This window comes from Cricetulus griseus, chromosome 3 (assembly GCF_003668045.3).
Source record: "Cricetulus griseus strain 17A/GY chromosome 3, alternate assembly CriGri-PICRH-1.0, whole genome shotgun sequence".
Lineage (NCBI taxonomy): Eukaryota > Metazoa > Chordata > Mammalia > Rodentia > Cricetidae > Cricetulus > Cricetulus griseus.
In genome coordinates this window covers 7,632,585-7,654,737 of record NC_048596.1, presented here as the reverse complement: position 1 = coordinate 7,654,737, position 22,153 = coordinate 7,632,585, and the positions used below count along the sequence as shown (strand labels likewise).

Below are 22,153 nucleotides of genomic sequence, written 5' to 3'. Positions count from 1 at the left end.
AGTGTGTGGAGAAGGGCCTGCTCTGGGCTGTGGAGTGTGTGGAGAAGGGCCTGCTCTGGGCTGTGGAGTGTGTGGAGAAGGGCCTGCTCTGGGCTGTGGAGTGTGTGGAGAAGGGCCTGCTCTGGGCTGTGGAGTGTGTGGAGAAGGGCCTGCTCTGGGCTGTGGAGTGTGTGGAGAAGGGCCTGCTCTGGGCTGTGGAGTGTGTGGAGAAGGGCCTGCTCTGGGCTGTGGAGTGTGTGGAGAAGGGCCTGCTCGGGGCTGTTGGTAGACAGCAGTCTAATAGCCCCTTCTTGGAGGCTCTGACCACAGAGAAGAGTTAGAATCTGAGAAGTGAAACACTGGTTTCTGTGATGGGTTCAGTGGTCATTATATGAACATTTAGAATCACCATGGCTTGAGTTTTTAGGGAGATTTTCATGGAAGGATTAAGATTTGGAGTGTATTTTGAAGAATTCTGGTAGCAGATTAGGAATTAAATGACTTTTTAGCAAGGGAACAGTAGGAATGATTTTAGGTACTAATGTGCCAACTTGTATAGGCTGGAAACTTCATAGATGGAAATTTGGGGAAATTAGGAGTTGGAGATGATGATTTTAAGAATATTCCTTATGTTGAAGGCAGTCAATTCAACAATTTTACGTGATCCCATATTTGCCAAATATGTATTACAGGCTTTTGGGGAGTCCTTAATGTTTCCTAAGTGTTTGTAACTGAACAGAGAATATTTGGGAAGTAATTTTAAATACATTCTGAGCCTTGATTTCCTCACTTGTATAAATTGTTGAACTTGTATCCAGTATAGAGCCTAAAAAGTATAATAGAAATTTTGTGTAGTTTGACATTGTCTCAAGATTCTTTTGTCATACCATCTCTATTTTCATAACTCTTTGCTCACGATCTACAGTTTCATGATCTTCTACTAACATGTTTTATTATTTAAACATGAGATTCCTTCTTTTCAGAAAATCCTAATTAAAATTCAGTACCTTTGTGTACTTTCCTTGGTAATGGGGAAAAAAATCTTATTTGTCCTTTATTAGATTAAGCCATGTGAAATTGCCAATGTATAATTACTACTAACTACAAAGTGTTAATTTCATGGGTAGTAACCAAATTAAATTATACCTGAACATAACAGTGGATGTTGGAATTACTTAGTTTGGTTTGTTCATTTTTCTCTTTTAAGATCCTGATAATTTAAGCGACTCTCTATTTTCTGGTGATGAAGAAAATGCTGGCACTGAGGAAATAAAGAATGAAATAAATGGAAATTGGATTTCTGCATCCTCTATTAATGAAGCTAGAATTAATGCTAAGGCAAAAAGACGACTACGGAAAAACTCATCTCGGGACTCTGGCAGAGGCGATTCAGTCAGTGATAATGGAAGTGACGCCGTCAGAAGTGGAGTACCTGTGCCCACCAGTCCAAAAGGAAGGTTGCTAGATAGGCGTTCCAGATCTGGGAAAGGAAGGGGGCTGCCAAAGAAAGGTTAGTGTGTGCTGTGCAAAGAAACAATGCGGAAAAACCCCAGCTCCTGCGCTGGGAGTTCCTTGTTCTAAAGAGGACAGAAGTACAGACAGTTGTAAGGTTTATGGGTTGCGTAGGTGTTTGCTGTGGAGCTGAAGGCTCATGTCACTTCTTAAGTTTGACTATCTTTCTTTGTAATAGAACTTGATCCCCCCCCCCCCAGCAAAATACAGTAAACATTGATGGTTTCAGTTACAGCTTTTATACAGAGTATGAAAGTAGATTAACCATAGTTTATCAAATCAATCTGCTTTTGGTCCATTGGTAAGAATAGCAACTATCATACATTGGTAACGTATTTGTAGATCTGGGTCTGAGTTCTCTCTGGCTTTGCTGTTGGAATGATGGAGTGGATTGATTTAGTTCACAGTTGCATTCACTGCCTAGACTACTGATAGACAGTAAACACTGATTGGATGAGGGTCCGTCAGCTCCTGCCTGTAGTAGGATTTCGGTAGAATTTGGAGATTGGACTGACTTTTGAATGATGTGAGCTTCAGTTTATATGCTTAATTAAGACCCTGGTCATTTAAATGGATCTGGTGATGAAGGTGCTTGGAGGTGTGTGTCTGGGTTAACATGGAGATGGTATTTCAGCATCCTCCATTAATGAACCTAGAACTAATGCCAAGACAAAAAGATGATTATGGACAGCTTTTTTTTTAAGGGTAAGAGAGAAAGGTAAATATGTAACTATTCACATAAACTATAGTAGTCTTTCAGAAATTATTTTTGTGAATAGTTTCATGATCATTTGGATCAAAATGATAGCTAGTTATCTGATTCTGGTGTGCTATGTTAGCAAGGGCTATACTCAGAAGTTCAGAATGAAAACTCAAACAAAAAGTGGGTGGGGGGAGGTGACAGAAAGAGATCATAAGAAGGGGGAGGGCGGAGGCCGGGTGGAAACTTTAAGGAGGCAGTGTCGTTATGAAGCTTTTAAAGTGTTACTTTAGACAGATTTGGCCTTAGAAAAGTATCACATTGACATAGAAAAGCAGCTTGGCAAGTTGAAGTTTTACTCTTTGGTTTGTGTACAGAAATAGAAACAGCTGTCGGTGCTGTTGATTCTTCAATTGCAATTATTTGTTAACATACTATTAATTTTGAAGTGTAGGTTAATGTGTACTTTATGTGGAAGAAATCAGACTTTAAAGCATTTGATGGTGGTCCTTACGGCTCTTTGTGGAATCATAGGTTGAGGTTTTAATGTCATATTTACTGGCCCAACATGTGTCTCTTGATTTCCTCCTTTCTGGTTCCAAGACACGTCAACAATTAGAGCATCCTCACTGTGTCACTTTGTGTAAGGTCTGTGGCATGGCTGTTAAAAATATTTTTAAAGTATCTGCCTTTGTAGTTTCTAACTAAGTTACTTCAACTGGATGCTTTTGGAAATAGATAACCTATTGTCTAAAAAGTGATCTAAATAGGAGTTTGAAGTATAATTCTTACCTGAAAAATGATTAGCATAAGAATTTTCACATTGAAGTTATTCAGATTTCAGTTAACGTGTGAACTATCGACAACTTCCAGGTGGTGCAGGAGGCAAGGGTGTCTGGGGAACACCTGGACAGGTGTATGATGTGGAGGAGGTGGACGTGAAAGATCCCAACTATGACGATGACCAGGTAGGCATCAGCCACAGATCGTCCAGGGGCACATGGTCACACCTGAATTCCCTGCTGCTGTAAGGACACAGAAATGCATAGGAACGCCACACACTCAGTGCCCTGGGATAGCTGAATTCATTGTAGATTAGGAAAGCCAGCTTATTGATTAATGTCTGCTGAATTCATTGTAGATTAGGAAAGCCGGCTTATTGATTAATGTCTGCTGAATTAATTTTAGATTAGGAAAGCTGGTTTATTGATTAATGTCTGCTTGGTTTCAGGAGTCAAAAGGAGTCTTTGTTGCCTTGGGATTAGCAGTGATGATAAAGGAGGCTTCTTCTTGGGTATTGTGGGTTATAGATACTAGGTTCCTTTTCTGTGTCACTGGTTAATGTGAATACTAGCACGTATGCTATTCTGGGAACACACCTGCATTTTCTCTCATGATAATGCTTAGTAGGAAATGTTTTAATGCATAATTGTGAAGTTCTCCTTATCTTTTTAGTGGAAAAATTCCAAAACTAGAATTCTCTTGTACTCATCTTTGAGGTTCACCAGTGTCACCATAGTAACCCACGGGAAATCTTATTTAATCCCCGATCTCCATTTATCTCCTTCCTCCATGCTCAGGATTACTTTCAGGGAAATACTGGGTCTCATGAAAATATTTTTTAAATTAAAAAATACTGATTTTGTGTAAGTTAGAAAATGGTGATGACAAATGAAAACTTAAAAGTGTCAGTGATTGTGCTAGGCTGTTCTCTTTGCATTATCTGCATTTATGTACTTACTGGTTTTAACAGATGGACATGGAAAAATTTCTAAGAGAATATAAAAATATTTAAAACCTATGGGATTGAAATATAATGGAGTATGCTAAATGTTGCAGTAACATTTCAGATTACAGTTGCAGATAAATGTTTTAGCTTTTCTGTAGAGGAGACACATGGTTTTGTGATAGGGATTTAATCTTATTATTAGGCATTTAATCTGGAAATTTCACTTGAATTATTAAATTTTTCAGTCATTACAATATTGACTTCTGTTATTTTTACTATTAATTATGAAAGCTTTTGCTTTTGAGTATATTGGTACACATATAAGGAATAATTAATCTTGTTAAAAAGGCAAATTTCAATGAAAATATAGGATAGGATAGGGTGCCATCTTAAAGGTTTTGGATTGAAAAATTGATTTTGAGAGAGAGAAAAGTTAACGAAAGAGCTGAGATGGGTCCAAGGGTAATGTGTGTGCTGTGCAAGCCATGAGAGCTGAGTTTGGATCTCCAGTGCCCCCATAACAGCTGGACATGGGAGCTGAGTTTGGATCTCCAGTGCCCCCATAACAGCTGGACATGGGATCTGAGTTTGGATCTCCAGTGCCCACGGAAAAGCTGGACATGATGGTGCCTGTCTGTAATCTCTGCCGTGGGTAGAGACTGGGATCCCAGGACTTGCTGGATGGGAGCTCTAGGTTCATCGAGAGACTGTGTCTCTGAAATGAGGTGAATGGACAGGGAGATGGCTCAGTAGGGAAAGCACACACCGGGCAACCTGAGTTTAATCCCCAGAATCTGATAATCCACATAAAAACCTGGATGTGATATGCAGTGAATCTGTAATCCCAGCATTTCAATGGTAGGTGGAGACAGGAAAGTCAGATGTATTCTGAGTAGCAGCAGAGATCAGAAGAGAGCCCTGCTCCTACAAGAACCGACTCATGGAAGGTGTCTTCTGACACACACACACCCACTGAGAGGGAAGGGAGAGGGAGAGAGCGAGAGTGCGCGTGTGCACGCGCGGTACAGGAAGACAGCTTGACACTAACCTCTGGTCCCTACCCCCATGCAAGCATGGCACATGCTCTCTTCTCCCTTCCACCATCCTCCGTCCACTAAGTCAGCAGAAGTGCGGAGTTTGGGAGAAAGTCATGTACTTGCCACAGTTAGTGGGTTTAGTCTGGCTTTTGGGTTCCTGGAATTTCATGGGAGCAGTGGTGTACAGACTTGACAGTGATGACAACAGGCAGGAGTCTACCCCGCCTTACTATGATCACTAACTGGATGGAGTGTGACATCAGGAATATTAATTTCTAATTCCTCCTTCTACAGGAGAACTGTGTTTATGAAACTGTAGTTTTGCCTCTGGATGAGACAGCATTTGAGAAGACTTTAACACCAATTATACAAGAGTACTTTGAGCACGGAGACACAAATGAGGTTGCGGTAGGTTTTAAGTTGCAGGAGAAAGCAGCACTGTTAACAAGGAAAACGAGTGTAGAATGATGTGGATTACTCTGGATAAGTTTATGTTTTTTGTTTTGTAACAACAACAGATTTCTTAACCAAGAAGGGACTATGTGGGATATGATTGTTTATGCCTAAAATTCCAGGATTGGTGATGGGAAGGTAGGTAGGACAGTTGGGGCTAGTCTAGGCTACGGAGGGCTTCCAAAGAAAAAAGAAAAAATACTTCTTTTCGTCACGCAAGTTTTCTTGTGTATTTTTGCACTCTGATGAAACCTATATTCCATTTTCCTGTGGGGAAAATGATGTAACCACTATTGTTACACATTTATAAGTTAGACAGTTTCAGGGAATTTATGGATCCCGTGTTGAAACCTCTTCAGGGGCCTCAGGATGGTTCTGGATGAGATGAAAACTGTATCTGCACACTCTCTAAAAACAAAATGTTTATACAGAGATCTGAAAACGAATGTGTACAGGACCAAGAGAGTCAACCTAAGTTTTGAATCATAATTTATATGGGAATATTTAACGTGTTTATAGTGAATTGTTCATAAAGTAAATCTAGAAGGATAAAATAGAAGTACTGGTTTTGTTAGAATTACAGGCCTGAAATATAACAGTACTAATTGAAAGACATTTATAATTCTTAAAATACAGGCTCGACTTTCTTGGCTTGTTTGTTAAATAGTTTTGGTATCTTTGGATTTATAGCATTTTAATATAAAACAAATATTTGTTTATCTCATACTGTTGTGTGACAAACTTTTCCTGGGGAGACACAACACACATACATTAACTCACTCCAGATAGGGAACCCATGACAGTCCCGCCAAAGTCCAATTTGATGACCCAATGAGTTTTACTGGGATCACTTACAGGAGTACCGGTGAGGGGTCACTTAGAGGACCAGAAGTGACTCAGAGACCGCTGTATCACCAAAGCCCACCCAGCCTGCAAACAGCTCAGCAGGTTAGAGTCCTTTCCAGGTGCCTCAGTTGATACAAGCCCATTGTATCAACAAACCTCGTTGGTTTCTGTTGCTCCTAGGCCATTGGCCTGGTCTCAGAGTTTTCTTGGCAACTGGGCTTGCTTGAGTCTTCTTTGCAGCTTGGCTCTGCTTACCTCTGGTGAGGAGAGAACTAATAAATGTGGTCAGTTTCAGGGACTTCCTGAAGCTGTTTTGAGTAGTTTACTTTCCTGCTTAAAAAGCTTCCCTGCAGGATGGAGTATTTTAATCTTAGAGGAAAGTGTTACACAACACTCTACCCCTTGCTCTGGCTCTTACGTTCTTCCTGCCTTTCTGTAGTGATTCCTGAGCCTTGGAGGGGGTGACTGTAGATGTCCACCAATGGCTAAGAAACAGGCCAACATAACACGCCACCCTAACAGTCATTTGTTGTCAGGAGCTTCCCCAGTGGTTAGGAGTTGAGGCTGATCACAATAGAGGTCTATGGGTGTAAACACACATTTAGAAGGTAGTTGGACAGGCACTCTAGCATCCATCTAGAAAAACCATATAAGTTGTTTCCTTTGGGACCCATGACCTCCCCAGCCATAGGTTTTCTTTTTTCTTTCTTTCTTTCTTTTTTTTTTTTTTTAAAAGATTTTATTTATTTATTATATATACAACATTCTGCTTCCATGTATATCTGGACACCAGAAGAGGGCACCAGATCTCATTCTAGATGATTGTGAGCCACCATGTGGTTGCTGGGAATTGAACTCAGGACCTCTGGAAGAGCAGCCACAGCTCTTAACCTCTGGGCCATCTCTCCAGACCCCATTTTTTTTTCTTTTTTTTTTTTTTGTCCTGGCTTATAGTACCAGCCATGAACTCTTTTGTGTCATAGGCCTTGAATCTAGTTGGGAAATTGCTGGTCTTAGCCATGATAGTTGGGTCACTGATGCACATTCAAGAATATCCTGCTTAAGTTTCTCAGTGTCTTAGCACTCAGGGTCTATAGCCAAGAGCAATGTTGGGGGCAGTTCTCCACTAGCAGCCTACACAGCCCCTCCTGGCACTATGCCAACCAGTAGGGTAGGCGTTTCCAGTTCAGCCCCATCTTAATTTTTCCATATCCTATAGTCAAAACATACATAAGCAGTGTCTTCAGCAATAGGGTCTTGCTGTCAGCAGTAGCACTGGGTTGTGTTATTTGTTGGGCCTCATGGGCTTCCCTGGCCAACAACTCAAAACGAAGTAACCCATCCCTGGCATTGAGATTTTCAGTTAGTAACTTATGGCTTCTACCCATATAGGGTGCCATTTGGATTTAAACTCTTTAGCTGTTAGTTCAGTTACTGGGGGATGCTCAGTGGCTTCCAAGGACAGCCTGTGTGGCATTGATAGTGGGGCTTGTATACACCACACCTCACTGTTGCACCTTTGTGAAGTTTGCTTCTGTGCCATACCAAACGGGTTTGGCTGGGAGGCTTTCAGTCCAGCCCTTCATTGGGCAAGCTGTTTTTAAGTCACTGGGATAGAACCAGTAATAGATCCTGCCTGTTGCAATGTTTTCTATAACCCTCACAGATGCTGTGCGCCGAGCTCCAGCTTCTTCTCATGACTGACACCAAAACCTTATTTGTTTAAGCTGCTTTTGCCATAGCCCCTAGCTATAGCCTTTTGAACTCCTGGTAGCTTCTGGCAGGAAGGGACACTAGGTTAGTGGGATACATAGCTGCTGAACCTGTCCCAGAAAGATCTTAGCCCTCTCAAAAGCCACTTGAGCCTTTCTGTGCTGTTCATAGAACTCTTTTCATTATCAAGTTATGGGCAAGATAGCACATAAAAATCTACTCATGTCCCAGGAGCCTCCCGGTGTCTGTAGCTCCTTTACATTTATAAGTTGTCTTATAATAGTGATATTATCATCACTGGGCACAGTGATAATAACACTGTCCAGTTTCATGGATGCCTTACCCGACTAGACCATAATACCCCCAAGAATTTTACAGCTGCGCCTGGTCCTCGTGCCTGCGGATTCGTCTCCCATCCTCCTTCCTATAGATGGACCTATACGTCCTTGAGGTACATTTCTCAAGTCTACAAAACACTCATCTGTGTAACAATATTTTCCAGAGGATTGGCGGGACAAGGCTACACCCCAAACCACCAACCTATAACAGAGAGGGAATACAAAGATGATCTTAGTGGGGCACTGTGAAAGTCTGTTGTCACCTGTTACCAAAGTGTCAGGTAACCCCAGAGAGTCACAACTGAGAAGATTCTAAAGTCAAACGTGAACAAGGTCTAATTCAGCACAGAGGGTTCCATCCATTTGTATCAGTTGCTTCCTCCACAGACCAAGGTTGGGACAAAGCATGGCTGGGAGGCTCTAACTTAATTAGCTCTCTGTAGCCCTCAGTCTTTTTCTCTGAGCCGTTGCCTTTCCTGTCCTGGAGCTCCTCATGGAACCTGTCTACATCTCTAACACTGATAAACTCGGCATGACTTACTCTGCTCAGATCTACTCATGGCCAAAGGTGAACGTGACCCTGCTTTCCCCTGCTGTACCTGCTGGCTCCCCGCGTCAGAGCAGCCCTGGGTGGGCACAATGGCTGTAGCTGTAGCTGTAGCTACATCCACCATACCTGGTTGTTGGGGGAGTTCCTCGTTAGGCAAACGATCTCCACCCCTAGCTCAACCTTTTGCTGTGTAGCCTCCCTAGTGTGATGGGATGATTACCCACCCCAGGGACAGGCTCCCTCTTCTTCATCTGTATTGTTTTACACGGACGGGTGTCTTCTGTGCACTGCTCCTCAGGCTGTGAAGCCATCTAGAAGCCCTTAACACCGTTTGGATTCTGTCAGTTGTCCCCCAAGAACTCCAGCTCCAAACAAGTCTTGTCACATTTGTCTTCCAGTGACCCAGACTGAGCTCTTCCTCTGCTCTGTCTTTTCCTTATCTCTTCTAGGTTGCTCTCTCACTTTACAGACACACTTTACATGCTGCTCTAAGTCAACTGAGATTACGAAAGCCTTTCCCACTTTATAAAGACCTTGTCCTACCAAAGGGCTCAGCAAAGCCAGTAAAGCGCCACACCAGCCTTGACATCCCTGCTGGTCAGCCTTTTCATCAACTCCTCTGTGAACACACTTCTATCTGGCCCAGTGAACTGGGGTTCACACACAGCTCATCTTATTCCTGGGGCCCTCGATAGCATCTATCCCTCCTCTACGATCCTCCAGTCCCTGATATTTATGGGAACTTTAGATGGAGATAACCAAGTGTTCCTAATGGCTCTGATAAGCCAGTCCACCAGGGACTGACTTCCCTCACACTAAGGTTGTGCAGCCTTTGCCTTCAGGAGGGATGAGAGGTTACATCGATGACTCAGTTTTCCTGTCTCCACAGACGTCAGACTGATCCCATCTACTCCTGTTACCCATAGCCTCACAGGCTCTGACAGGCTCTTGTCATTGCTTATTTAAACGTCTTCTCTCTAATTTCAGCCGTTGAAGCACTGGGTATTCCCTGATCACCCTAGTTTCTTGCCTTGGACTATGTTCTGGGTTACAGATTATCCCTTTTTTCTCTTGATGGTGGGATGGATCTGAGGAGTATTTTCTATTGCTTTTACTGTGAATCTTCCCATGGGTTCCAAGATCTTGGATCCAAGGAAGGGCTTTTGAGTACATATCTAACCTGTACTTTGTTTTCCTTCTCACTGCAAACCTTAAGGGACAAGCCAACTCCTCCATCTCATCCTCTTTTTTAATTTCTTTGCCAAATTAGAGGCTAACAGAGGAGATACTACCCCAGTCTTCATTTCTTGTTGCAGTTGCTCCTTTGTACAAACAAGTTCCTGTGTGGCTGCCATCTCAGCCTCAGGTACATTTCTAACTACAACAAAGAGAGATCAGGCAACCTGTGCTGCTGTTTGATGACAATGTTGACCCTGTGTGCTAATCTTAAAGACTGTGACACTTCCCCTAAACCAATGGTTCTCAACATTCCTAATACTGTGGCCCTTTAATTCAGCTCTTCATATTGTGGTGACTCCCAACCATAAAGTTTTTTCGTTGCTACTTCATAATTGTAATCTTGTTTACTGTTATGAATCATAATGTAAGTATCTGATATGCAGAGGATATCTGATATGTGACCCCCAAAGGGGTTTTACCCCACAAGTTGAGAACCAGTTGCAACTTTTAACTGTTTTCAGAGCATATCCATATCCACGTGGTAGACCCCATTCATCGAGCAGGCATGCCATCCCATACCATAGAGACAAAGACTGCCATCCTGGGATTTTTCCCACAGACGTTCCTGGTGTGAGCCTTAGTTTTATGTCTCATTACTCTTAGCAAGAACCATGTGACCTCTAGCACATCCGTAATACAAAAGTGCTCTATCACACACCACGAAGGAAAGGACAGCCATTGGAATTTCCTTTGCTGATGCTCCCCCACTTAGGCTTTTCAGCCTCTGTTGCCTGCCTTACTGTCTGTCTTCATCAGGGTTTTTATTACTGTAAAGAGACACCATGACAACTCTCAGAAAGAAAACATATAATTGGGTGGCTGGCTTACAGTTTCACAGGTTCAGTCTACTGTCATGACAGGGAGCATGGTGGCATGCAGGCAGACATGGGGCTGGAGCAGCAGAGAGAAGGAAGCCGACTGACTTAACTGGGCAGTATCCTGAGCATAGGGAACCTTAAAGCCCACTCCCTCAGTGACACACTTCCTCTAACAAGTCCATACCCATCCCAACAAAGCCACGCCTCCTAATAGTGCCCCTCCCTGTGAGATTATGGGAGCCAGTTACATTCAAACTGCCACATTCTACTTCCTGGCCCCATAAGCTTGTAACAGTATCATAATGCAAAATGTGTTTAGTCCAACATCAAAAGTTGCCATAGTCTATCACATTTTCAACAGTGTTTAAATGTCCAAAGTTCAGAATCTCTTTTGAGATTCTTTCAATCTCTTAACTAACCACTTGTAAAAATAAAAACAAAAAGACAACATCCTTTCAATTTATAATGGTGTAGCACAAATAATAAAAACCCAGAGACAGATACTGGGCTTCAAGCTGAAGATCAGAGAAACACAGCCAAGCCAGTAGCTCTTAACCTCTACCAAGACCAAAATGGGTGATTCTGTCTCCAGGAACACGAATCCTCAGAGTGCAAACGCCTTCCCTGTCTGGAAACTAAATCTCACATGAGACCCTTTGCTTCTTCCTTTTATACCTCCCTAGTGCTGGGATTAAAGGCTTGAGCTCTGTTATGCTTTAGACTGATTCACACTTGTGTAGCCCTGGGTGGCCTTGAACTCACAGAGATCCCATCTGCCTCTGTCCCCTGAGATTAAAGGTGTGTGCCAACGCCACCTGGCCTCTATGGCTAGCTAGTGTGGCTGCTGCGATTAAAGGTGTGTATCACCACTACCTGGCTGTGGCTAGCTTTGCATTTTGATTCCAAGTGGCTTTAATAGGTCATAAAAAATTTATCACCATATAATGGCGCAGGGTATTCATTACCATTCCAAAATGCAGGGAAGGAAGCATAGTGAGGAAACACTGGACCAAAGCTGGGCCAACTCCAAACTGGGTTTCCATGTCTGATGTCAAAACACTCCTCAGATCTCCCAACTCCTTTCAGTTTTATTGACTGTGCAACTCACTCCTTTCTCTTGTGCTGGTTCTACTCCCTGTTAGCAGGTCTCCTTGGCAGGTATCCTACGACTCTGTCATCTCTAACATCTTGGGTTCTCCAAGGCAATCCAGGCCTCACCTTCACAGCTTCACACAATGGCTTCTCTACAAGGCCTCCATTCAAGGACACCCCTGACACATGCCTGGTCTCAGCAGCTTTCTTTAGGCACAGATGCAAATTCCATAGCCAGTTCCTTCTGTCTTTTACTCTAAAGCCTGAACCACATGGCCAAAGCTGCCAAGTTCTGCTACTTCTGTTTCGATTACATCATCACCAGCTTTCTGTCCTTTACTGCCTAAGCTTGGCTGTCCTGAAAATAGATTTCTAGACCAAGCTGGCCTCACTCCGAGATCGTTCAATTCCATCTTCACCTGCTTTCTGTTTTCCATAGTTCCCTCCGCTGCCTGACCTTCACTGTCCTTGAACTTGCTCTTGCACCAGTCTATCAAACTCACATTTACAGCCTCTGCTTTCTGAATGCTGGGGGTTAAAGGTGTGTACCACCACACCTTGCTCTAAACTTTTCTTTAATTGCTTTCTGAAGGTTGGAAACTTAATTAATTAAGTGGGTCTTGCCATGAGGTCACCACTCCCTTTATTCCATTTCTTAATCTATTTATCTCCTTGGACACAGGATTTAGCTCCATTCCACTTCCTGGCACTCTTTTTCTCCTCTAAATTTATATTTCATGATTCACCCTGCTCAGCTTGCTCCTTTTCATTATGAATCTTCATTAGAGTTACCAATAGTATCCACACGACAGTGTCTATACGGGGTTGTTTTGAGATTTCTTCTGCTAACAGTATTAATCCAAAACTCTTCACTTTAGCCTCAGGCAGACTCTTTGGACAAGGGCAAAAGGTAGCCACCTCCCCCCCAAATATAACAGAAACAATCTCTAGGCAACATACTAAAATTCTTCTCATCTGAAACCTCTTGTGTGAGCCTCCAAGAGTTCAAATGACCTCTGTCTTCCATACTCCTACACAGTGCTTGAAGCACTCTACTGCTTTCCAAACCCAAAGTACCAAAATCCAGATTCTTCCAAACAAAGTATGATCAGGCCTATCACAGCAGTATCTCAGTCCCTGGTACCAACTTCTGTCTTAGGGTTTTATTGCTATGAAGGGACACCATGACCCTCCTAATAATGTCACTCCCTGTGAGATTATGGAGGCCAATTACATTATCCTCAGTTTTCCACAACTCATCTTTGGTTCTGTCATGTCCCTGTTTATGGTATGTGACAAACTTTTCCTGGGATACACAACACAAACATGCACTCACTCCAGTTAGGTAACCCACAACAGGCCAAGGTACAGATACACAGAACTCCAACTCAGTGAATCAGTGAGGTTTGCTTGGGTTACTTACAGGAAAGGGGTTACTTGTAGGAGCAGAAGACATGACTTGGAGATAGCTGTATAGCCAAATTCTACTTCAGTATGTGTGACAGCTCACAAAATTGGGAACCTGGAGCACACTGGACAACCTGTAAAAACAGGTGCCTCAGTTGGTCTAAACCTCTTGTAGGCAGCTTCTCTGTTTCTGCTCCTTTCAAGCAGCTGCTCCTGTCTTAGTCTTCGTAGCTCAGCTTGGCCGAGCCTTTACGCTGGTAGGGAAAGGCCAAGTGAATCTGGTCAGTTCAGAGATTTCCTGAAGCTCTTTTGAGTTATTTACGTTCCTGTTAAAAGAGATTCCCTGCCTGAAAGTATGCTTCAGTCTTGGAGGAAACCATTACACAATACACACCATGTGGAGACGTGTGACCCCCGTCCTGCCCTGCTGGATGAGGTCAGTCAAGTGAAGGAAATGACAGGTAAACATTGTGTTTAGAAGAAGAGGTTAGTTCAGAGAAGGCAAGGACTTCAATATTTGAATCTACCTGGAGCATTGTATCCTGTGATTGAATAATGCTTTAAAGTGTCGTTGTAGAAGTATAAAATAGAGAGCCTGGAAGAGGTGATTTTAGCTATGTGAAGGCTACTTAGGAATTTGAGTTTGCCATATAACATGATTGAAGATTATCCTGGCAATCTGGGTATGGTTGTAACCCAGTGAGCAGGTGCAGTGAAGTTAAAGGATCTGAAAGGGTGTGGGAGGGATTGCTAAGCAGGGCACTGCTCAGAGGGTGAGACCGTAGTACTGCTTTCTCCTGGTGGTTTAGCACCACTTAAAAATTACAAGAAAACTGAAGTTGGCAGTGTTAAGTAACCAAGTTAGAATTCTACCTCTCAGGCCACTTTGGGCTATTTTGAGCATTAAATGAGGTGGCATAACACCTGACAACATGGTTGAGTGGTTAATGAAACATTAGTCCATTTGAACACTAAAGATCTCATGTCACTATGTAGATCAGGCTGGCCTTGAACTCTGAGATCCATCTGCCTCTGCTTCCCAAGTGCTGGGATTTAAGGAGTGTACTATCAAACCCAGTCTTCAAGAAAACTTTTAAGTAGAATATGTAAGTAGCCTGTAATATAAATGAATTTCTCCACAAATGTTCAAGAAGTATTTGTAGAAATAGCAATAGATTGATTGTAAAGCAGAGGATTAGCTAATTAAATAGTTGAATGAGCTATTTTACAGTGTTCACATTCTAAATGTACTGATGTTCAGGCAGCTAGAGGTTATATCAGTATTACTGTTGTAAACCTGCTAAATGTGACTATTTTGGTATTTCTAAAGAGAAGTATAATGATAGATAAAAAACATGACTGTGCAAAAATAAAATTTTGCTGAACTCTAGTGACAAGCAATGCTTTCTTTCTTTTACTTAGGAAATGTTAAGAGATCTAAACCTTGGTGAGATGAAGAGTGGAGTGCCTGTATTGGCAGTGTCCTTGGCCCTTGAGGGGAAGGCCAGTCACCGGGAAATGACATCTAAGCTGCTTTCTGACCTCTGTGGGACGGTCATGAGCACAAATGATGTGGAGAAGTCATTTGATAAGTTGCTGAAGGATCTCCCTGAATTAGCATTGGATACTCCTAGAGCACCACAGGTTTGTATCATTTTCTTTTTATTCACTTTCTTTCCCTTCTGCATTTAGGATAGTAGAAATAATACGTACTCCTAGCAAATTTTCACTGTTTACTGTCCAAAAAGTAGCTCTGCATGTCTTTCCCCCCAACTTTGTTTGTATGTGTAGTCCTGTCTATTAAAGTAAGGGCTACCCACTGCTCGGCAAGTGCTCTACTGCTGAGCTGTAATATACTCAGCCTGTCTGTTGGTTTTCACACGGTCTTGATGAAACTAAACTAGGTTTTATGTCTGACCTCCCACCCAGTGGTGCATCGTTTTTAAATCACATATATAATACATGTGTTTTTCTGCTCATACAAATTTTTATTACATGTTCACTATTTTACCAAGAATTTTAAAATGTATGTTGCTTATAATAGTCTTCAAAAACCAAAAAAAAAGTTATAATTGACTTACTTGAATGACATTTATTAAAACAGAATTAGAAGTAATAACATTCCTTTTGTAACTTTGAAAACATATATTTGCCACTTACTAACATTTGCATAAAATTCAAATTTATAAGGAGTTTCTAAATGAAATTATTTATTTTCCTTCCCCTTTATATATAGACCTATATACATACATACACACACTTAAAAATGGTCATGTGAGTTTATATTAACTATAGAATTTTATAATTATTATAGAAGAGAGGCCAGGACAAAAAAAACCCCACAGAAACCTGTTGACATTTTCATAATCAGTTTTTTATTTCTAGTTTCTTGGTTATTTTTCAATATCCTTTTACCTTTATTTAGTTAACAAATGGAATTATACCACATATATTTTGTAGATTTGATTTTTCTTACAAAATGTGACAAATATCTTTTCCTACGGCTTCACAGTGTGCTTTGTTTTGTGTGCACTGCTCAGCTATTACTGTGTGTGATCTGCTTAGCCCCACCATAATTACCAGACCCTGAAGTTATTTCCAGTTTCTGTAGTAAATAATACTGTGGTCATACTTTCAAATGAACATTTGTGTATAACTTTTCTCCACAAGCTACATTTTATATATAGTTGGTTAAAAAAAACATTCTGGGTTATTTTATTAAGAAAGTGAGTTTCTTGATTAAAAGCCACTATTCAGGTATTATTGAGTATATGTTAAGAATGAGACAGTGTGCAAAGCATTGCACACATTAAGTAGTGAGCAGAACAGAGGCAGCCTTCAGTTCTGGGGCACCAGCGTGGAGGTCAGGGTAAAGGATGGTACCCCATGAATTACAAACTGCGACTCTGCGTATCCCAGCCTGCAATTTAGCTGTTGGGAAGTTCAACTAGTGTTTATCATTTATCCACTGCAAAACTGTGTCCTAACCAAGATTGACTTTGGATTTGTTTTACATAGTTCTCTTTTCATCCTTATTATAGTTGGTGGGCCAGTTCATTGCCAGAGCTGTTGGAGATGGAATTTTATGTAATACCTATATTGATAGTTACAAAGGAACTGTAGATTGTGTACAGGCTAGGTAAGTAAATTAAGTTTTTCTTCTTAGAATTTCAAAACAGGAAATTCTACAGCATCCTGTGCATTGATTAGATGTTGTAAATGTGTAGTTGTTGTTTTCTGTTCCTCACTGTTTGGTGGACATGAAATAACAGGAGAAGGACAATAATGAAATGCAGAAGTTCTGAGCTCATTTATTCAGTTACCTTTTCTGGGTCTCAGTTTCCCTTCTCATAAAATGAAAGCATTGGTTGTGTAGTGTTCATGGTACTTTCTGGTTCCAACACCTGAAGTTATTTAATGTTTAGAATTGTTAGAAATCTTGTATTGGAAAATGTGCGTTTGGCTTTATTGTTTGATTTAGTGAATTATAAGCCAAACATGGTATTTCACTTTTCTAAACTTCTGGAGACTTAGACAATCATGTATTAGGTTTTCCCAGATTCACACAGAACTTTGTGGGGTTACTTTAGGTCATAGTGGAATGACCTCTCCAAGTGAGAAGTTGTGAATCTGTATAAAAGTGAAAAATACCTTTCACTTTTATGTGAAATGTTCCTTCCTGGTTACATATCAATTATTTGGCAATATATTTTGGCCTTTCTTGACGGGAAATGAATGTAAAAGAAGATGAGGATGTTAAATATTTTGCTACCTAAGTTTTATTTGGAAAGTTATTTTAAAAAATTATGTATGTTTTGTTACATGAAAGTTGTCAGTACATAGACACTTTTGTAAACTGTTGATAATGTGGTAAACCTCAGCATATCTGTGTATCAAAGTGAAAGTTTCCTTCCTTCCTTGTCTTTTTGGTAGAGCTGCTCTGGATAAAGCTACTGTGCTTCTGAGTATGTCTAAAGGGGGAAAGCGCAAAGACAGTGTGTGGGGATCTGGAGGCGGGCAGCGGTCTGTGAACCACCTTGTTAAAGAGGTACCTGATAAGCATTGCTCTCAACTTGCCATGTGTTCCTTGGAAAGAGAAAACAGGTAGACAAATGTTTGGTGGTGTTTTTGTGAGTAAGGATTCCATGTGGTCTTACACCTGCAAGTAAAAATGGGATATTTTGCTGGGCGTTGGTGGCGCATGCCTTTAATTCCAGCGCCCAGAAAGTAGAGGCAGGCGGATTTCTGTGAGTTTGAGACCAGCCTGGTCTACAGCGGGAGTTCCAGGACAGGCTCCAAAGCTACAGAGAAACCTTGTCTTGAAAAACCTACTCTCTCTCTCTCTCTCTCTCTCTCTCTCTCTCTCTCTCTCTCTCTCTCCAAATTAGAAAATAATTACATAATTATTGCTATTTCCCCCTTTTTGTGACTTAATGGCATGACTATTAAGAGGCTTTTCATGAATGTTAAGAATGTTGACTAAATATCTAAGATCTTATTTTTAGTAGTATTTAGTCTTAATACTAAATGCTATTTTTAAATTATTCACTAAATATTATATTTAAGCAGTTTGGGTAGTCTGAGATTATAGTTAGGAATTATGAACATCAGAGTAGATTGGAGTAGTAGATATTCATAAGGGTGTTCACTGCATTTGTTAAAAGAAAATTTACTGATTGAGTCATTTCATTAAAATGATTAATTTGCTTTCTGTGGATTTTCTTTATGTTCTTTAAGAAGTGGGAAGAATGTACTGTTTAACTATAGATCTTGAGACCTGCAGTTAGATTTGTAGTTTATGTTCTTGTTTTAGTGTATTCTTAATTTTGATTTTTAATTAGTTTTGTGTGTATGCATGTGTGTCTTTGTGTGTTTTAGTGCAGAAGTCAACCTCAGATCTCATTCCTTAGTAAATGTCACCTTGTGTTTTTGAGACAGTCTTCACTGGGATCTTACCTATAAGCTAGGCTGGCTGGACAGTGAGCCCCAGGTATCTCCTTGTCTCTGTCTCTAATGCTGAGATGACAAGCATGCCATGGGTCATGAGCATCAAAGTAAGGCCATCAAGCTTGCATGGCAAGCACTCAGTTGACTGAGCTGCAGCCTTTACCCTCCGTCTCTTTGTATCTCTAGTTTAAGTAGTGAGGTGCTCAGTGGGTTAGACACAGTGCTGACCACTCATACTTTTACATAGGTTAGAATAGACTCAATGGGGTAGGGTAGGCACAGTGCTGACCACTTTTGCTTTTACATAGGTTAGAATAGATATGTCAGGTCAGGGTTGCATTATCTTTTAAAAATTTGAAGAATTAGAAGAAAAGTTAAAATATAAAAATGGTTAATATGCCAGGGATATTAAGCAAGGAAGTGTAATAAAGGGCATCGTGACTAGAAAAAGAAGATGTAAAACCAGCTCTGTTCTCAGACACAGGGATACATAGATTGGAGAATCCAGGTGAGTCTACAGAGAAACTCCAACAATCCAAACTTAGCCAGCAGCTTAGTAAATTTGCATAGTAACAAGATCAATAATCAGAAAGGAAAGTGTAGCTGTATTTATAGAAGCATAAAAATAGAATATGATGAAAATTAACAAAGGAAATTCAAATTTTATGTCAAAAACTGAAAACATTGCAAGATATGTCATATTTATGGATTATAAGACTTATTATTAAGATGGTATTTGAGAAATAGACAAACTAAGAATATGTTAGACTTTCAATTAAAAAGAGATTGGAAATAAAACCAACCATATATGAATTTGAAATTGATAAATTTTGGGTACTCATTTAAATGGAAACAAGTTCAAGTAAAAATACTTCCACTTTAAAAAAATTAAGTATTTTTTAAAAGATGTATGTTTATATATGTGTATGTCTGCTTCTCTGTATGTGTAATGTATATGCATGTGACGTGTGTGTGTGTGTGTGTGTGTGTGTCTTCTGGAGAGGCCTTTGCGTCCCCTGGAATTCAGTTAGGAGCAGTTGTGAGCTCCTATGTGGGAACTGGGAGCTGAACTCAGGTCTGTTACAAGAGCTGCAAGTGCTGTTAACCACTGAGCTGTGTCTTCAGCCCCATGCTTCACTTTCCTAATGGCATAACAGATACAACGTAAATAACACATACCTTGTAGTTTTTAGTAAAAATACTTGACATATCAAATATTCATATCAGATATGTCAAGTATACAATTACATACATTTACATTCAATATTCTTTGTCTATTTGTAGAGTGTGCATGGCGTGCTGTGGTGCACTCATGCATATGAGGTGTGAGTTTTTGCGTTTGTAAACATACATGGGTGTAAGGTGTCTCCCTCAGCCAGAAGTTTGATGTTTTGTCTTGACTTACTGGCTAGTGAGCTTCTGAGACCAGTGCTGGAATTACATTTATGCAAATCATGCCTGGCTTTATTACTGTTTTATGTGAGTGTGGGGGTTTGAACGTTGGTCTTCATGCTTATGGTTCAAGTGCTCTTCTTACCCACTGATCCAATACACCAGCCTCAAATATACACTTTTTAAAAACAAAAAAAGAAATTACTAATTAGACTGTATCTTAGTGATAAATTTTCCTTTACTTTTTATGAAGATACTATAGAAGTTTAAGTAGTGGATATTCACATAAAATAATTTTATTCAACCGGTCAAAATTCACTTAGTGCCACTAGATACAAATCTGTCTTTCCCAGAAAATTTGTAATATTATTTTTAGTTGAAAAGCTTTTTTTGCTGAAAAAAATACCAGTTTCTTTCTCTCCCTCCCTCCCTCCTCCCTCCCTCCCCTCCCTCCCTCCCTCCCTCCCTCCCTCCCTCTCTCTCTCTCTCTCTCTCAAAGATACCATACAGGTTTTAGTTTGGAGTCAAGAATTGTCTCCTTTGCTGCGACTGAAACTCAGTTGCTAAAGGTTTTATATTCAGTGTGTTTGGGTGTTTTTTTGCATGTAAGCCTGTATACCACATGTGTGTAGTGCTCTCAGAGGCCAGAAGAGGGCAGTGGATCCTCGTAAATGGTGGTTAACCATGTGTAGGTGCTGGGAATTGAACTTGGGTCCTCCAGAAGAGCAGGCATTGTGATTTTAACCACTGAGCCATCTCCCGTTCCCCACTAAATGTTTTGAGACACTGAGTTTCAGATCCTCAACTGTACTAGAAGAGAGGAACTGTAGAAATCTTGTCCATGTAGTAATGCTCTGCTCTTTGAATCTCTTAGTTCCTCACTAAGATCATCCAGATACTTTGTGGTATTCTAAAAAGTGATGAGACTTTAAAATAGTGAACTCTAGTGATACCTAACCCTGCCCTTTTAAAAGATTGGTTTTAACTGTATGTAAGTGAGTGGGTGTGTGTGTTTGAGTTAGGAGCCTGTGGAGTTTTGAGATCCTAGGAGCCGGAGTTACGGGGCGTGGAGTGGGTGGTGGGAAGTAGCCTCAGGTCCTCTGCAAGAACAGTCCATGGTATTAATGCTGAGCAGTCTTTCTACCCCCAAATCCTTTGTTTGTTTGTTTCTTTTTCAAGACAAGGTTTCTCTGTACAACAGCCAAAGCAGTTCTGGGACTCCCTGGAGGCCAGGCTGGCCTTACACTCACAGAGATCCGCCTGCCTCTGCCTCTGGATTGCATGTGACGCCACGGCCTGGCAAAGCCCTTAGTTTAATAGAATACACTGAGCATTATTGTTACAAGTCAGGTCATCTACACTATAAAACCTGCTTTTAGATTACAGTTATTCCTTAGAAAACCAAGGGCTGCATTGCTTCATTAATGAACCATTCAAAGGCCGGGGGTTTATTTTTTAATTATCCAATCCCTATGTTCAATATCGGTATGAATGTAAATAAATCATTTAGGTACACATCTTTTAAAAATTAGGATTTCTAACATTTCAGTTTTTAAATCTGATAGATTGATATGCTGCTTAAAGAGTATTTGCTCTCTGGAGATATATCTGAAGCTGAGCACTGCCTTAAGGACCTGGAAGTCCCTCATTTCCACCATGAGCTTGTGTATGAGGTAAGATTGCATTTCATACCAGAGCACCCTCAGCTTTCCCTTTTACACCACGGTGACCAGATCAGTGCTTATTGAGAAATACAAAGTTTTTTCTTTAAAAATACTAAAATAATGTATAAGTTTATATAATTGTTACAGAAACCATATATATAATCGCTACATGTTATTTTTAGGAGCAGTTTCTCATGAACTGATGAACAAACATTAATTTACTCTTTTTTGTTCAAATTTTAGGCCATTGTAATGGTTTTAGAGTCAACTGGAGAAATTGCATTCAAGATGATTTTAGATTTATTAAAATCCTTGTGGAAGTCTTCTACCATTACTATAGATCAAATGAAAAGAGTATGTATGCTACTGTTTTAACTGTGTTTTTACAAGGTTTATATCTCACCTATATGTTTGAATGAAGGTTATGAATTGTTCGTGGGAGTTTCTTTCCGTGCACATACAGTATTATACCTGTAGAGTTTGTTTGACTTTATAATTTGTTTGGATGTGAAACTATTTTTGGACGATAACACTGAGGCTTTGTTGTTCAGCACGGTTGTTCAGTTTGTGAGGCATAGTATTTTTTTTCTTGTGTCTAGAAAAAACATTTAACATTGTTTTAACATTAAAAGAAACATTGCATTTCTTTTCCAACTTAAAATTGTACATGTTTTTGAAGTGGCGACATTTTTTATCTTACATTTTCTCTACAAGGCAGTAAATGGAGACGGGGAAGG

The 22,153-nt window shown here is 40.5% G+C and overlaps 1 protein-coding gene across 3 annotated transcripts in view; it reads left to right on the top strand.

Moving 5' to 3' along the window:
- Positions 1 to 22,153, top strand: part of Pdcd4 (programmed cell death 4) — a 31,923-nt gene that overhangs the window by 5,992 nt on the left and 3,778 nt on the right. For all 3 annotated transcript variants that reach the window (XM_027407016.2, XM_027407018.2, XM_027407017.2), the window contains exons 3-10: positions 1,187 to 1,489; positions 3,065 to 3,159; positions 5,252 to 5,365; positions 14,836 to 15,057; positions 16,455 to 16,552; positions 17,347 to 17,461; positions 21,318 to 21,425; positions 21,660 to 21,770. In XM_027407016.2, coding sequence (XP_027262817.1) covers positions 1,187 to 1,489; positions 3,065 to 3,159; positions 5,252 to 5,365; positions 14,836 to 15,057; positions 16,455 to 16,552; positions 17,347 to 17,461; positions 21,318 to 21,425; positions 21,660 to 21,770 — 1,166 coding nt within the window. The remainder of the gene's footprint in view (positions 1 to 1,186; positions 1,490 to 3,064; positions 3,160 to 5,251; positions 5,366 to 14,835; positions 15,058 to 16,454; positions 16,553 to 17,346; positions 17,462 to 21,317; positions 21,426 to 21,659; positions 21,771 to 22,153) is intronic.